Raw genomic sequence first — 17,133 nt, forward strand, 5'->3', positions numbered from 1 at the left:
AGCCCCAGTCAAGGAGTGTATGTGAGGCAACTGATCAATATTTCTCTCCCTCCCTCCCTCCCTTCCTCCCTCCCTCCCTTCCTAAAAATCCATGAGAGCATATCATTGAGTGAGGATTGAAAAAAAAATACTTGTCCTTATAGATTGAGAAGGAAAAAAGGAGACAGTAAGAAATAAACAGAATAAATAAGTAAATTAAAGAGCATCTTAGAGATGAATAGTAATGTGAGGAACATAAGATGTAGTGAGGCTAGAACTGCTGAATAGGATGGTCAGAAGACCTTAATATGAAGGTGACATATGAGCAAACAAATGAAGGATATGGGGAGAAGAGGGGTTAGTCATATCAGGAAGAAGAGTCTTCTAGACAGCAGAGAGGCCAGCCAATTCAGAGGCCCCCTGGCAGCAGTTTGTCTGGTATGTTTGAAGAACAGCAAGGAAGTCAGTGTGCCTGGTCAGTTGTGAAGGAAATGAAAGGAAACTGAAGGTGAAGTAAGAGTTGATGATGGTTTGCACCAGGGTGGAAGCAAGGGAAATGATGAAAAATTGTCTGATTCTGGATATTATGAGGTGGAGGAAACAGGATGTCTGAATGGATTGGGTGTAAGGTGTGAGATAAATAGAGAAGTTAAGGATAACTCCAATAGCTTGAACAACTGGAAAAACAGAGTTTCTCTGTCTATTGAGAGGAGAAGGTTAATTTGGATGGAGTTGGGTGAGCAGCATCTTTGGGAGGGGGAGATTAGGAGTTTAATTTTGGACTTGTTGACTTTAGGATCTAAGTGGGAACATCAAAGTAGAAATGTCAAATAAGAACTTGACCTTATGAGTCTGGAATTCAAGAGAGAAGTCTGGGCAGGGGATATACAATTGGGAGTAATTGGCATTTGATAGAATTTAAATGATGACACCACAGTCCTAAAAATAGCTAGAGAAGAAAATAAGACATAGGACAGCCTAAGCACTAGTATTATGAGGTTGGGGGAAGGGGGGAAGGGTGAATAAAACAGCAAAAGAGACTAAAAAGGAGTAAAGAGTAATATAGGCGGTAAACTAAGAGAATGAGGACAACAAATGAAGGAAGTATATATATATATATATTTTTTTAAAAAAAAAGAATGGTCAATCCTGTCAAATACAACTAAAAGATCAAAGTTACCAATGAATTTAATAGTAGTAGCAATGAATTTAGAGGTTACTGGTGGTATTATGTAATAATATTGGACCCATCAGGTCATTCCACTAAAAAGGAATTTTACTATTTAAAGAAAATTTTTCTATAACAACTAGGTTTTTACAAACTAGTTAATGACCCACTTATTTCAAACAATATATTATACAATGAAATAAAATACAATAAAATGTATTTACAAAAATAAAAAGCCTTCCAGAACTCCTTGAAGTTTATATAATTTTAATTCAATTAAGCAAATGCATATAGAGGGCTCACTATGCTAAGCACCAAGGACTTAAAAGCAAGGATATAGAAACAAAATTCCCTGCAGTAAAGGAGCTTTCAGACTATTATGAGGAATCAGACAAGTATACAGATAATCACTATATAGAATTGTGCAGTCAGTTTTATAGACATACAGAGGAGGAGCTTCTAAGCCAAACTTGGGTCAGGGTTGCCTATCTGAAGAATAAATTTAATCTTCAAAAAATATGTAGTGATTATGGGCAAAAGACTCAATCATTCAAATGAAGGTTCCCACTAAATAATAAAAATATTAAAAGGTACACAAATAAACTAGTTTTCAGCAAAATACAAATTAAAATCATTATGTGGCTTTAAAAGGAAGGACTTTAAATCTTCCTCTCCAAAAAACAACCATTTCAGGGATCTGGCAATCTACCAATCTACCAAAGTCAAATAGCATATTAAGAAGCACTTATTCATAAAACACTGTTGAAATTCAGGTAAGAACAGTGGGAGTCTGTGGCTCTGCTGACTGGGGCCACTGCCATCCTTCCCTGGTGGTCAGGGTGGGGGTTCTCCCTGGACCACAGGCTGGGACACCGTCATGGCCAGAGAGGCTCAATTGATCTGGAGCCCAATGTGAAAATATGCTGTCCAGCAGCAGTGCCAGTAGCAAGTCTGAGGAGGCCATCTCTGTTGGGTCAAGCAACAGACCAGCAACAAAACCAGAAACTTAACAGTGAGATCCTGGAAGTGAGAGATCCATAGAGAGGCTTCAACTCTGCAAACAACCCTGGCTGCCTTCCACCCACATGCATTGGGGAAACCATACTGTCATAGCCTGGGCTGACAGTGAGGTGACACATGCAGAGAGGACATGGCAGGGCAGACTAGAAGAAACTTGTCTGAATTTTGAATGTACATAATGGAATTGAGAGTGAATAATGGAATTAATATGTTAAATACAGTTATATTACTTTACCCATTCACTTTGGCAGTAATTATACATTGAGTTGTTGAAAGTAATGATTTTTATTTCAAAAGTGAATACTAAATATTTACTTAATTTTTTTTTTACTTCTATGTGCACAGTATGCTTAGATTCTTTGCTAAAATGTAGTGATGATTTTAAGGTTTACTAAAAGCAATAGACAATTTCCCACTGGTTTCTTAAGTATAATGTTGCTTTATGTGAGTGATAAATACATTTGGTGGTTTGAAATATTTAATTTTTCTTTAATTTTTATTCTTTCTCCTTTAGCTTATTTAATTTTTTTTGACATATCCCTGTATTAGTAATCCTTTTTAGAGAGGTTGTATGTTGCTGCTATTATTTTTTGAAAAATGCTATATTTGTTTAAGCTATCTACTGTGAGTTAATGAAATATCATTTCTGGACCTAAATGCCACTAGATAAAGATTAAATATATTGTATTCATATAGTCTCTTGATTAGACTAAAGTAGTTTTGTTGTTTTTCTTTTGGTTTTGTTTTTTTAGTTTATCTTTGGAGATTAGGAGAAAAATGCACTTAGAGCAGCATGCTGTGTTTTTGTAATAAACATTGAGTCATAGTCAGTTACACTAGATTTTTCATTCATAATTTATTGTGTTATGATATGATTTGTCTTAAGCATATGCAAATCTTAAGCAATCATCACAAGCAGAACAGGTTGTATCACTTGTAAATTAAATATTTTAATGCCATTTTTAAAGATTATCAAGAGTATCAGAGAAAGGAAAGCTATAATACTTTATAAATTTATACATTAAAATTTAAATAATGATAGTAATTATGTACTTTTAACAACTAAAAGCACATTCCTGCCTAACAGTAATGTTTGGGGACAGGTTGACAGGCTGTTTTCAAAAAGCCTTGTAGGAAGTTTTTTCCACTGGTGAGTTTATCAAACCCAGAATCTGACCCTCAGTATCAGATAGACTGGAATGGAGCTGTCTCTCAAAGAAAGATCCACATCAAGCAATGACAGAGGAGATATCTACATAGATATATATCAGAATCCAATTATTAATTTATATTAACTGTAAATAGAATTGTCAAATGAACTGGAATGCTCCTGTCATCCTGATGATTCATTTTTGTTTTATATAGATGGGCAAATCACAATAGTGTGAGCACAGAATGAGTACAAATTCTCATGAGCAGTTGCATGGATAAAATATTTAATGGCATAAGCTAAGAGTGGCATCATACATCTTGCTCTGCAGTAGGCACAGTCTTATCATTGAGTTGCTTAAAATTTGTAGGGTAAGAATCTCTCTCTTTAAATAGTGTAATAGACACTGCTCCATTACAATGTTTCCTTCACTTATTTTTTTAAAGTTTTTTTTTAAATATATATTTTTTTAATTTCAGAGAGGATGGGAGAGTGAGAGAGTGAGAGAAACATCAATGATGGGAGAGAATCATTGATCAGCTGCCTCCTGCATACCCACACTGGGGAATCGAACTGGGACCTCCTGGCTCATAGGTCAAAGCTCAACCACTGAGCCATACCCACCAGGCTTCTTAAATTTTAATCACTGACTACTCTCTCTTTGGTTGCCATCAGATTACAGTCTAATCTTGTAGACTGGGAAGCCATGTTCTCTCTCTCTGTCTCTCTCTCTCTCTTCCCTGAGTAATTTGCCTAACTCTTCTGATCTATTATGAGTTAATATTATGCTTGAACTTAGAAAATGCTTATTTCCAAAGCCTAAGAGAAGGCCTCCAACTACAGACATCATTATGATCATGAATGTTTGTAAAAATGGGAAAAAAGCACACTAACCTAGTACTATTGTGGTTGTTTTGCTGAATTTCTCTCATATGTAAGCTTTCATTTTTAGGTACTCTTAATTAGATAAGCAAGTGTTGCTATATTTCTCAATTGGGATTTCAATGGTTGTTCTTTTAAATTTATAAATTTGGAGGGAAATTACATATCTACAATGTTGTCTTCTCTTTTATGTACACAATACCTGTTCACTTTTAAAATTTATTTTGCTAGGTATATTTTGTAACTGATTACCTAAATGAATTGTCTTAGTACTTCTAGTACTTTTAAAAATAATTCTTTGGTGCTTTCCATGTCATCTGACAATATGAAAATATGGGTTCTTTTTCAATATTTATGGCTTTATTTTGTTCATATTGGATTGGTTATAATTTCTAAAACAAATTGAGTGCTATAGCAGCAATTGCATGTATTCTTGTTTTGCAGCATCTTTTTATGCTCATGACACTCATATAAGTATATATAGAGCAGACATATTTTCTTCATTCTGTATAAAGATAACTAAAATAAATAAACAAATGTAGGCACCAACGTAACAACTGAACTTGGCCAAATTTGATCGAGGACTGGAGCAAGAACCCAGGTCTATGGACTGCTACAGTCCCATATTTCCATATACTCATTTTTTTACTAAACAATAGATTTTACACAAAGTTTAATTATATAGGCAATCTCATAGATTTGAGTTCTGTTGACCTCAAGCTCCACATGATCAAAACTGAGCTTATCATCTTTCAACCTCCTATTAGTTGAATTCTTTGTTTTACTAAAGGGCTCCACCATCCTTCTGGCTCAGGCCATAAACCTGAAGACTTTTACTCCTCTCTCCTCAATACTTAGACCTAATGGATCATTCTATCAGTTTATTTCACCTTTAAAAATCTCTCCAATTGGCTTCCCTCTGCATCCTCTGCCCTATTTTCCCATTTCCATTGTCTTGGTTCGGGCCATTATTTCTGCTTTCTGTCTGTAATCTTGCCTTCTGCCAATCTGCCTTCCATCCTGCCAAAGCAATCTTATAAAATGCAATTCCAATCCATTATAGCCTGGTTAAAATCCTATAGTGATTCTCCATTATTTCAGGATATAGTTCACGTTCCTTAGCTAAGCATACACAGCTCATGACTAAAAATGATGTACTCTTTTGAGTCTGGCTTCTGTCTCTCAAAATTACATTTATACATAGCTTTATGGTCAATGATTGGTCAGAAGCTATGCTTAAACATCTTGAGTGAGAAAAAAAATACTGAAAAAACAAAAAACAAAAAAGCCTGGTCCTTAATCCTAGATAGAGATGCAGTCCTCCTCCTCACTTCTTTATCTTACTATTAATTTTTTAAGGAAATTGAGTCAGTTGTCCTTTAGATTTCTAGATTTTTCTATTTGCTTCCTGTGGTGACAATTAACTGGGTCCTGCATCACTTAAGTTCCTTAATTGATTCTATTCAGGTTCAACGTTTTGGGCAAGAATACTTCATAGATTATGCTCTGTGATTCATGCTATAAAACTTCAGAAAGTATATAATATCCAGATGCCCTGTTTTTAATAACTCCAAGATTGAGCACAAGGTTCAGGTGATGGTAGCTCAAGCCCTCCTCTGCAACCTTTCATTTAATGGTTCCATCCACTGATTATTGTTGCCTAATGCATTTCACTAGGGATTGAAATGTGGTGTTTTTTAAAATTCTACCATCTTTTCTATGTTTTATTAGATAAAATTCTTTTAAAAAGGCTTTTTAAAATCAAATTAGGCTTTTTATTTATTTATTTATTTATTTCTGACTAACAATTTTCAGAACAAGGAGTTGCTGTCCTAGATGCTCCCAATGATGTTCAATGAGTTAGGTTTGGACATTGTTCTAGTTCTCTCTCTCTCATGTTCTCTCTCTCTCACTCATGGATTTTTTAAGATAGTATATATATATTTCTATATATCTATATATAAAAGTTAGGAGGTTAAAACCTCCTATTTTGAGGGTGACCCAATATTACATTAATACATTAAAATGGGTAGAATCTCTTCATTCCATCTGTCTTTAAGAATAAAGCAAATTCCTATGTATCTGATGTAGACATGGAATGTCCTGAGACAATGGAATTGCCAAGTGACCCTTAAACACCCATTCTCTCCCTCTCCCTCTCTCTCTCTCTCTCTCTGAACCTATACTTCTCTGGCTATACACTATTTCTATTAGATCAAGTAATGTGTTTCAAACAATTGCATTCACTGTTATTCACTGTTATTCGCTAAACTCTTTCAATGCAAATCTCATTTAACCTACACAATAACCTCATTAGGTGGGTATTATCGGTATCCCTATCTATATATATGAAAGGCTAAGTGACCATCCGACCATCCGACCGGCCAGTATGTATGACGTGCACTGATCACCAGGGGCAGATACTCAATGCAGGAGGTTGCTAAGCTGCAGTGACTTGGCAGCGGCGGTTCTTGGGTGACTCACACCAGAACCAGAGAGGAGGGAGCCCAATCCCACAGGCCAGGCCGAGGGACCCCACCTGAAGGAGGGACCCCACTCACTCCACAGATGCCCTCTGAGCCCCGGCGCCACCCCAGGTGCGGCCAGCCAGGGAAGGGACTACGGGAGGTTGGCTCCAGGATGTGTCCGGCCCATCTCTCCCAGTCACCTTGTAATTAATTTCCTTTCAATGTGCACAAATCTGTGCACTGGGCCTCTAGTTTTATAGATAAAAAAATGAAGTTTGGAGACATTAAGTAATTTGTGCAATATCTAGCTAGTAAATGTTAGAACAGGGATTTGTATCCAGGTACACCTAACTCTGAAGCCAATGCTCTTAACCAAAATCATTCATTTCAGACAGACCATCATGTTAAACAGTAGCTCTCAGTGAGAGTATACCACCTACTTGAAGAGTTTGGAAATGCTTGGGGTAAAAGAACAAGAACTGTCCTGCCCAGATGCCAACAGCATCAAGTCCCACTGACAAATAATGACTTAGAAGTCTTCTCCCATTCTGCATGCCTCCAGATATAAGAATTAGAACTGTTTTGACTACATTTAGAAACTGCTTTCTTTATAATTTTTTAAAATTATTACATGTTTCATTAATTCACTCTGTTTTTCTTATCAACTTCGCAGGGGAAAAATGATGTTTTGTCTTATCTATAAAGTTGAATTATACCAGTTCTCTAAATATTGTTGCAATTCTTTCAATATTAAAAAATAAAATGAATATTGCCAAAGTGATTTATGAACAAACGTGAATGTGAGTAGTAATATGTGTACTCTTTAAAGGAGCCTCTATATATCGGGATAAACAAGATTCTTTTAAAAAATAACTTCCTTGCCGGAACCGGTTTGGCTCAGTGGATAGAGCGTCAGCCTGCAGACTGAAAGGTCCCAGGTTCGATTCCGGTCAAGGGCATGTACCTGGGTTGCGGACACATCTCCAGTGGGGGATGTGCGGGAGGCAGCTGATCGATGTTTCTCTCTCATTGATGTTTCTGACTCTCTATCTCTCTCCCTTCCTCTCTGTTAAAAAAAATCAATAAAATATATTTAAAAAAAAATAACTTCCAAGGGCAGATGGAGGGACTACAAAAGTGTACAAGGGACCTTTTGCGGGTGATGAATATATTCACTTTCTTAACTGTGTTGAAGGTTCACAGGTCTACACATATGTCAAAACTTATTCATTATATAATTTAAATGTTTTTCAATTGTACTTCCATACAGCTATTTTTTAAATATATTTTATTGATTTTTTAAAGAGAGGAAGGGAGAGGGGTAGAGAGTTAGAAACATCGATGAGAGAGAAACATTGATCAGCTGCCTCCTGCACACTCCCTACTGGGGATGTGCCCGCAATCAAGGTACATAACCTTGACCAGAATCGAACCTGGGACCCTTGAGTCCACAGGCTGACGCTCTATCCACTGAGCCAAACCAGTTAGGGCTATACAGCTATTTTTTTAATAGAAGTTGATGACTATTTTTTTAATAGAAGTCATCAACTTCTATTAAAAAAATAGCCCTCCTTATTATGCATTATTAGACTCCATGATTGTGCACTACTGGCATGTTGGGTTTGGTCCTCACTGTGTTTTTAAAATATCTTTTTTAATTATTGCCAACATTTAAAATTTTAGAAATTTCTCCCCCCAAATCCTTTTACTTTTTTTTGGAAGGTCTGGTACCCAAGGGTCCAGGTTTCCAACCTGGAACAGGCCAACCACTGTGTTCAGCCACAGACCACAGGACTCAGTGTCCATGTTGTCGAGTCCCTGGCAGCTTCATCCATTTATTTACCACACCTGATCTCTCTGTAGAGTTTTGACTTTGCAGTCCTTACCTTAAGGCTACAGAGATCTTCTCTCAACAGCGTTTTGTTTTGTTTTGATGCTATCTATGGGCTCACCCCCACATTAAAAAGAACAATCCTTAATTAAAAGTGCAATTCCTACCCCAAAGGGTAGGAAATTTTCCTAACAGCAGACAGTGGCAGCAAACAAGAAGTTATACATAGCCATCCCCATCCCTGAAGCAGAGGCCAAAACAATAATATAAACAAATCCTGGAAACTGGTTCATGAGGAACTAGTTTCAACAAATTTAGTGAAGAAGCTACTGACAGATATAATTTCCCTCCAGGAGATCTTCCCCTCAACACATACACACACACAAATGCAGTCTAGTCCCAGCTCCCTCCCTAACCTTCCTCTTCCTCATTCTGCTAGGTCACAGAAATGGTAACAGGAATCTATATCATTCTGTCTCTAGCTTAAGATAAAAGAAAAATTCTTTTTTTAGGAAACCTGGTGAAAAGAGAAAGTTCCCAAGGAGTAACCACACAAATTATTAAAGGTCAAAAGGGGTTTTAGACAGGGTGGGTGGGTCGGAAGAGATCAACCAAAGAACTTGCATGCACATATGCATAAGCCATGGACACAGACAAATAGGGTGGTGAAGGCTTGGGGTTGGGGGTGGGGGTGGGCTAGAAGGGGTCAATGGGGGAAAAAGAGGGACATATCTAACACTTTCAACAATAAAGATTAAAAAGAAAAGGGGTCTGAAACCTTTACTCATTAAATGAATAAACAACCAACAACCAATGATTTTATTTAATTATTATATATCAGAAACATTAATATTAAGATCAGGATGAAGACAAAGAGAACTTTTATCACTATTAATATTTTCTAACCAATTCATAAAATAATAGAGAAAAATATTACAAATAAGGTAAAAAAAATTTCACTTGCATATGATCTCACTCTACCTATAAGATTACAAGGAAATCACTGAAAAATTATGAAGACTATGCATTATGAAATCAGTGATTGAATAGTTACTAAATTAATATAAAAAAATTAGCAGTTCTTTTCTCTCTATATATAAAACCTTAATATGCAAATAGACCAAACGAGAGAACAACCGAACAACTGAACAACCAAATAACCAGTCACTATGACGTGCGCTGACTACCAGGGGTGCACGGGGAACATGGCAGGCGTCGGTAGCAGGCGGCAGAGTGTGGTACATGGCAGGCATCGGCCACGGCGGGATGGTGGAGCAGGTGAGCAGGGGCACCCGACCAATGTGGGATGCCGGTCACTGTCATCAGGGCGAGCCTATGGTGGTTACTGAAAATTCTTTGCTCCCACACACCATGGTCCTGCCTGGCACTCTCACCTGCTGCTGGCACCGGCCCCACTCGCACCCGCTGCCGGTGCCCGGCGCCAGCACTGATCACTCAGCACCATCAGCAGGTGCGAGCTGAGGCTGCTGGCCCTGATTGCCCCTGAGGGCTTCTCCACCTCCCCCTGCTCCTAAGGGGCAATCAGGGCAGCAGCCACCACTTGTACCCACTGACAGCGTCGGCCCCGCTTGCACCCGCTGCTGGAGCCAGCTCCAACTGCTCCGTCAGTGGGTGTGAGCAGGGCCGGAGCTGTCAGCATGTGGGAGCAGTGGCAGCAGGAACGGGGCTGCCGGCAGACAGGGAACCAGGGGCCATGGTGGGAGGGACCAGGCAGGGGTGCGGAGGATGGGCCGAGACCTGCCCTGTGCCCACCATAGCCTTGTGGCCCACAGTTCCTTTCAAGGTGCACAAATTCATGCACTGGGCCCCTAGTATGTCAATAATAATCATAGAAGAAATCTATAGTAATAAAAGGGTAAGATGCTAATTAGACCAGACAGCCAAACGACCTTCCAGATGTCATTCCGGAAGTCCTTACAGACTAAGCCGCAGAGGCAGGGGCCGAGGAAGAGGTGGTTAGGGGCGATCAGGTAGGTAGGTAAGCAGTTAGGGGCAATCAGGCAGGCAGGCAGAGGCAGTTAGGGGCGATCAGGCAGGCAAGCAGTTAGGGGCGATCAGGCAGGCAGGCAGAGTGGTTAGGGGCGATCAGACAGGCAGAGTGGTTAGGGGTGATTAGGCAGGCAGGCGAGCAGTTAGGGGTAATGAGGCAGGCAGACAGAGGCAGTTAGGGGCGATCAGGCAGGCAGGTGAGTGGTTAGGGGCGATCAGGCAAGCAGGCAGGCAGGCAGAGTGGTTAGAGGCAAGCAGGCAGGCAGGCAGAGTGGTTAGGGGCAATCAGGCAGGCAGGCAGAGTGGTTAGGGGCAATCAGGCAGGCAGGCAGAGTGGTTAGGGGCAATCAGACAGGCAGGCGAGCAGTTAGGAGCCAGAGGTCCCAGATTGTGAGAGGTTGTAGGCCGGGCTGAGGGAACCCCCCCCTCCCGTGCATGAATTTCGTGCACCAGGCCTCTAGTAATATGAATAAAAATACGAACACAATAGCAAACAAAATTATAAAATAGGAACAAAAATTAATAAAGGGTGCCAGTAAGGTCATGTTATCCTAGAGCGGGAGATGCCCTAGGGGTGTGTGGACTGTCCTGTCCCTAACTGAGATAGTGGAGTTGGACTCTACCATACCTCTGAACCATCCCATGAGCTACCCTGTCAAAACTGAGCTGACATATAACCCAAGAAGGAATTATGGCTTCTCTCCCCAGTGATACTCTAGACCCAATCAAGACCTGCATTTCCCTGGCTTAGTTCTGAATCATAGGAATCAGCTTAAAACGGTTCATGTTTCTCAGACTGCAGATAGGAAACACAGCCATTCTGCAGAGAATCGAGATTCATCACTTTTTCAGGAATCAGATAAGGTGTCAAGTAGAGAAAACTTATTCTCTAAGAAAGGGCTTTCAAGGAACTGAAAAAGCTTTTGACAGAGAACCTTACTAGATATATATGTGAAAGTAAATGAGTATATAGACCTTTTGACTATTATTGAATAGAACCAAAAGAATGTTTTGAAATGTGTTTATACTATTAAAAAATTCCCAATTTATCAACAATAAAAATAAAGAAACATAACCAAAAAATATCCTAATTAGCACAGCCTTCAATATTTCAGATTTTGTGATTGACTATGGTTTGGTTTCAGGATTATCTTTTCATTCTCTGGACAAAAACAGTTTCCTAAGAAAATTAACAGTGTAAACAAATGGTTTGAAGCACCACAGAAGCATCTGCTTATATTCAGATAATTAATATGCTAAGCATTCTTATCTATTAAATTAAAGCAAGTCACCTAAAGACTTTTCTAGATAATACTTCATTAGCCTAATTATAATGAGTACATATAGTTGAAGTAATACAATGGACATCTGTTTTAAAATATTCTTTAATTTAAGCCCTTTACTAAATCAACCTAGCTTCATACATTAGTTTTAATTACTAAGGGTTTACATGGCAAAAAAAGAACTAAAAAAAAACTCTTTCAAAATGGGAAATAAAATTTTCTGTTCTTACCTTTGAAGTTCTCCATTCCCAACCATCACCTATCTGCTGTGAATGTTTGATGAATTCTGCACAATAATGCTGGAATGTTTTTTCTCCAAAAAATTCATCTTCTTCCATACTAAATGATAACTGCAATATAAAAATTAAGTATTAGCTATACAGAAATGGAAAAAATATATAGCTCTTGCTTTATAAGAACTCATCTATAATAATAAAAGCGTAATATGCAAATTGACCGAACAGCCGAACAGCAGAACGACCATCCGGACAACCATGCTATGACACGCACTGGTGCCAGGCCAGCCAAGGCGGGTGCGATGCAATTGGTCGGGGGCTCCACCATCGCCCCACGATTGACCCGCAGAGGGAGGCCAGGCCACCGGCCAGCAGGGCGATCCATCCGGGGAGGCTCCGCAATCACCCCAAAGATGCAGGCCCAGGCCACCCTCTGTGGGGCTATCGATTGCGGGGCTCCCGGATTGCGAGAGGGCGCAGGCCGGGATGAGGGACCCCCTCCCCCCCACACCGAGTTCATGAATTTCCTGCACCGGGGCTCTAGCATTGTAATAAAGGGAGATTAGCCATAAAAATAACCAACCTCCATTCAACCAACTTTGCCATATTTATCAACACAATGTCAATTTCCTCTATAAAAATTACCAATATCTACAGCATTCTGATCATGAAGCAATCTCTATTCCCCTCAGTTGAGGGTATGTTCACAAACCACATTCTTGTATTATAATTATACTTTAATGAAATGCTACACTAACCAAACCAATAAAATGTAATTTAAAAACAAAGACAACTGTTATTTCTAAGATTTAATGCCTTGGAAAGACTTTACAAAAGTAAATCTTCATTAGAAAAACATACTACTATTGAACTAGATATGGACAATTCAACTGAAAATTGGTAGTGGGAAAATCATACAAATCTAGTATTCTGTACTCAGATTGCTGCAAAAGTGGCTTAAGTTCTTTCATTTAAAGTTAAACTTTCATGTAAACCAAAAAGCTAGAGGATTCATTCTGGGTTCAGCTTAATCAAGAATGAACAATGAATTCCAATCAAGTACCCATACTCAAAGAAAGTGCCTTGGTCATATATGAAAAAATTGGCAAATTAATGTCTTTATATGTTTTAAGTATGCATGTATTTTTAACATAATAAGTAATATTCTTTTTTAATTTAATAAAAGATTCATCAGAATAAAGAAAAATAAAACATTATTGGCATAAATGAATCTTTACAGAAATGTATAAATTCTACTCTTCTGTAGCATATAAACATTAAGAAGGTAATTTAAATGTTTCTTAGCATTTACTTTTATATCAAGTTCCTTGCTTATCCATAAAATTTTTTGCATGTATTATTTTTGATAACTTTACCTTTAATCAACTTCTTCAATTAACTGCTCAACTCTCAATTCTGATAGCACTGGAAAAGAGAATTTCTATTTAAAGTCTATACGATAATGAAGATATGCACAGATTATAGTAGGCACAAGAAGGATCCCTCACAAAGGAGGGATGGTGGGGGAGTGTGTGTCATGGAAGAGTTTGGACTATTTCCATAGAAAATAAAGAATCAGACCTTAGAGCTGAAAAGGTCAGAATAATAAATCATTAGAGGCTCTGTGGAGGATGATCTGAGGGACACAAGCCTGAAAGCAAGGAGAAGAGTTAAAAGCTGTTGTAGTAGTCTGGGTGAGAGGTCAAAGGGATCTGAACCCAGGCAATGAAAGAATTCAGGAAGAATATGCATCTTAAGTTATGGAGAGAAGCCAAGATCAATTTAAGAAATTTGGAAGTCATCTTATAAAAGAGACAAATGAAATAACCCAGCTAGAATGAATACAGCGGATTCTTAATATGGCTTCTGGTGGATCATGAAAGTTTATACTAAATTTTGAATGTATGTGCTCTATATTTTGGTGGAGAAATATTCTACAATTTTCAACAGGTTGTTTAAAGGGTCTTAACCAAAAAGGTAGAAAACTTAATGCATAGTGAGAAGAACAGTGGGTTCAGAAAGAAACCTTCAGAACACCAGCATTTCAGGAACCCATAGAAGAAGAGGAACAAACAAAAGAACTAGAAAATAGAGTCAGGCATTAAGAGGAGATCCTAGCAAGGGCAGTGCCAGGGATTCCAGGGATGAAAGTCTCAAGGAAGTAGAGAATAACTAACAAATACTCAACAACGTCAAAACAGAAGAGAGACCCATTAATAAAGGGAACAAAATAGAGTCACATAAAATGGCGTCAGAGTAAGTAGATGCTGCACGGACAAGTTCCCATGAACAAACTGGAATTACAACTAAAATACAGAAAAACTTCCAGAATAATCAATGGAAGACTCACTGGAGAGAATCCTGATACCCAAGGACTGAAAGTGGAGACAGCATAGAGACTGGTAGGAGGGGCCAAGGCTCGAAAGGGCTGGCTGGGCACCCACAGACAGCAACTGAAGTTCCGAAGAAATATCTCAGCTGCCCCTGAGAACTCTGGGATCTAATCCCAAAGCTGGGCCCCCAAGCAGAGAGCACCAGAACTGAGAAGGGTACCCACATAACATCTGACTATAAAAAGCAGTGAGGTTGCTCTCTGCCAGGGAGTGATGGCTGGAAATTTAGGCATCCTCTTAAAGGGCCAACACACAAAATTCCCTGTGGAGCCACCCACTTTGTGCTCCAGCAGAGGGAGAGCAGAGTGGACTAGAATTGTATCAGCAGAAGCCAGGATTTGGGGACTCAAGAGTTAGAGCTCAGAAGGCAGAAACCCCTGGTTTCCTGTGCTGAGATATTCCCTCACACAGTGGAGGACATCTTTCCCACACAGACTTTTGCCTTGCCTGGGGGCAAGACAGTTGACCCACCCTATTGGAAAACACTTTGCCCTGAGGCCACTTAACAGACTGAAAATAATAGTCTCCAGGCAGAAGCAAATGCCCCACCCTGTTGGGAAAAACAAAAACAAAACTCTTGCTATACCTGAGGACAATTGCCTGGGGGCAATTCAAGTCAGAATCCTATCAGTCTATAGGCAGAGGCAGTCTCTGGAGGCTTTGAGTCTTTGCCTGATCTAATTTGAAAAAAAGGACACTTATGTAATACCCTTTGTAATACTTTAAGCGAAAAATAAAAAAATATTAAAAAAAAAAAGAAACAGCATTTGACACTGTCCTGCACTAGAGATTGAGAGGCATAGAGGATTTAACTAATATATAGTCACAAACCCAAACAGACAGCCAAAATGAAGAAACAAAGAAACAACCCCCAAATGAAAGAACAAGAGAATTCTCCAGAAGAAGAGATAAGTGAAGCAGAGATAAAAAATTTATCCGAATCAGAGTTCAGAATAATGACGGTAAAGATGCTCAACAGAAAAGATATAGTAACTATGAAAAAAGAACAGTCGGAAATAAAGAATGACATAACAAATAAAAAACACATTGGAAGAAATACACAGCAGATTAGGGGAAGGTAAAGATCGAATCACTGAAATTAGAAGATAGGGTTGAAAAAAAATCACTCAATCAGAGAACCAAAAAGAAAAAACAATTAAAAAACAGGAGGACAGCTTAAGGGAGCTGTGAGACAACATGAAACATAACAATATTAGAATAGCAAGTGTGCCAGAAGAGGCAGAAAGGGATAGAGAATGTGTTTGAAGAAATAATGGCAGAAAACTTTCCTAACCTAATAAAGGAAAAAGTCACATAATTTCAGGAGGAAAAGAGAACCCCAAGAAAGAAGAACCCAAACAGGCCCACACCCAGATACATCATAATTAAAATGCCAAAAATTAAAGACAAAGAGAGAATCTTAAAGTCAGCAAGAGAAAAGCAAACTTTTACCTACAAAGAAGCTCCGATAAGGCTGACACCTGATTTCTCATCAGAAACTCTACAGGCCAGAAGGGAATGACATGAAGTACTCAAGGTAATGGAAAGTAAGGATCTGAAACCAAGATCACCATATCCAGCAAAGTTATCATTCAAAATAGAAACCAAGATGACTATATTTAGCAAGGCTATCATTCAAAATAGATGGTCAAATAAAGAGCTTCCCAGACAAAAATAAGGCTAAAGGAGTACATCACCGCCAAGCCAGCATTACAAGAAATGCTAAAGGGACCGCTGTAATGAGAAGAAGAAACACAAATTCTCTAGGAATTAAAACAGCAATAAATAAGTACCTATCAATAATAACCCTAAATGTAAATGGATTAAATGCTCCAATCAAAAGGCATAGGGTAGCTGAATGGATACTAAAACATGACCCAACTATATGCTGTCTACAAGAGACCCACCTTAGAAAAAAAAGACACACACACAGGATGTGAGTGAAGGTATGGAAAAATTTTTTCCAGGCAAATGAAAAATAAAAAAAAGCTGGAGTAGGAATACTCACATCTGACAAAATAGACTTCAAAATGAAGGCCTTCACAAGAGACAACAAAGGTCATTACATAATACTAAAGGAATCAATCCAACAAGAGGATATAACTCTGGTAAACATATATGCACCCAATATAGGAGCACCTAAATATATAAAAAAAAAAACTTCTAGAGGACTTTAATGGAAAGATCAACAACAACATGGTCATAGTAGGAGAATTTAACACCTTGCTGACTTCACTGGATAGATCTTCCATACAAAAACTTAACAAGAAAACAGTGACTCTAAAGGACACACTGGATCAGATGGATTGAATTGACATTTATAGAACATTTAACCCCAAAGCAGCAGGATATACATTCTTCTCAAGTGCACATGGATCATTCACAAAGATAGACCACATGTTAGGACAAAAAACAAGTCTCTACAAGTTCAAGAAGATTGAAATTATATCAAGCATCTTCTCAGATCACAGTGGAATGAAATTAGATATCAACTACAGTAAGAACACCCAAAAACATTCAAACACATGGAGGCTAAATAGCATGTTATTAAACAATGAATGAGTTACCAACAAGATAAAGAAATAAATAAAAAACTTCATGGAAACAAATGAAAATGAACACATAACAACCCCAAATCTCTGGGACACAGCAAAGCAGTCCTAAGAAGGAAGTTCATAGCCCTACACGCATACCTCAAAAAACAAGAAAAATC

The 17,133-nt window shown here is 38.5% G+C and overlaps 1 protein-coding gene across 5 annotated transcripts in view; it reads right to left on the minus strand.

Moving 5' to 3' along the window:
- ATG10 (autophagy related 10) overlaps positions 1-13,555 on the minus strand; it is a 182,258-nt gene extending 168,703 nt beyond the window's left edge. For 2 of the 5 annotated variants that reach the window (XM_023750229.1, XM_023750204.1), the window contains exons 1-2: positions 13,404-13,485; positions 12,022-12,141 (exon numbers count right to left, since the gene is read on the minus strand). In XM_023750229.1, the coding sequence (XP_023605997.1) occupies positions 12,022-12,129 (108 nt within the window). In that variant the 5' untranslated portion in view covers positions 12,130-12,141; positions 13,404-13,485. Of the gene's footprint in view, positions 1-12,021; positions 12,142-13,403 lie in introns of all 5 variants that reach the window. The other 3 variants (XM_023750212.1, XM_023750215.1, XM_023750201.1) reach the window with 3 other exon arrangements.
- Between the last annotated feature and the right edge of the window lie 3,578 nt (positions 13,556-17,133).

Source organism: Myotis lucifugus, unplaced genomic scaffold (assembly GCF_000147115.1).
Source record: "Myotis lucifugus unplaced genomic scaffold, Myoluc2.0 scaffold_0, whole genome shotgun sequence".
NCBI lineage: Eukaryota > Metazoa > Chordata > Mammalia > Chiroptera > Vespertilionidae > Myotis > Myotis lucifugus.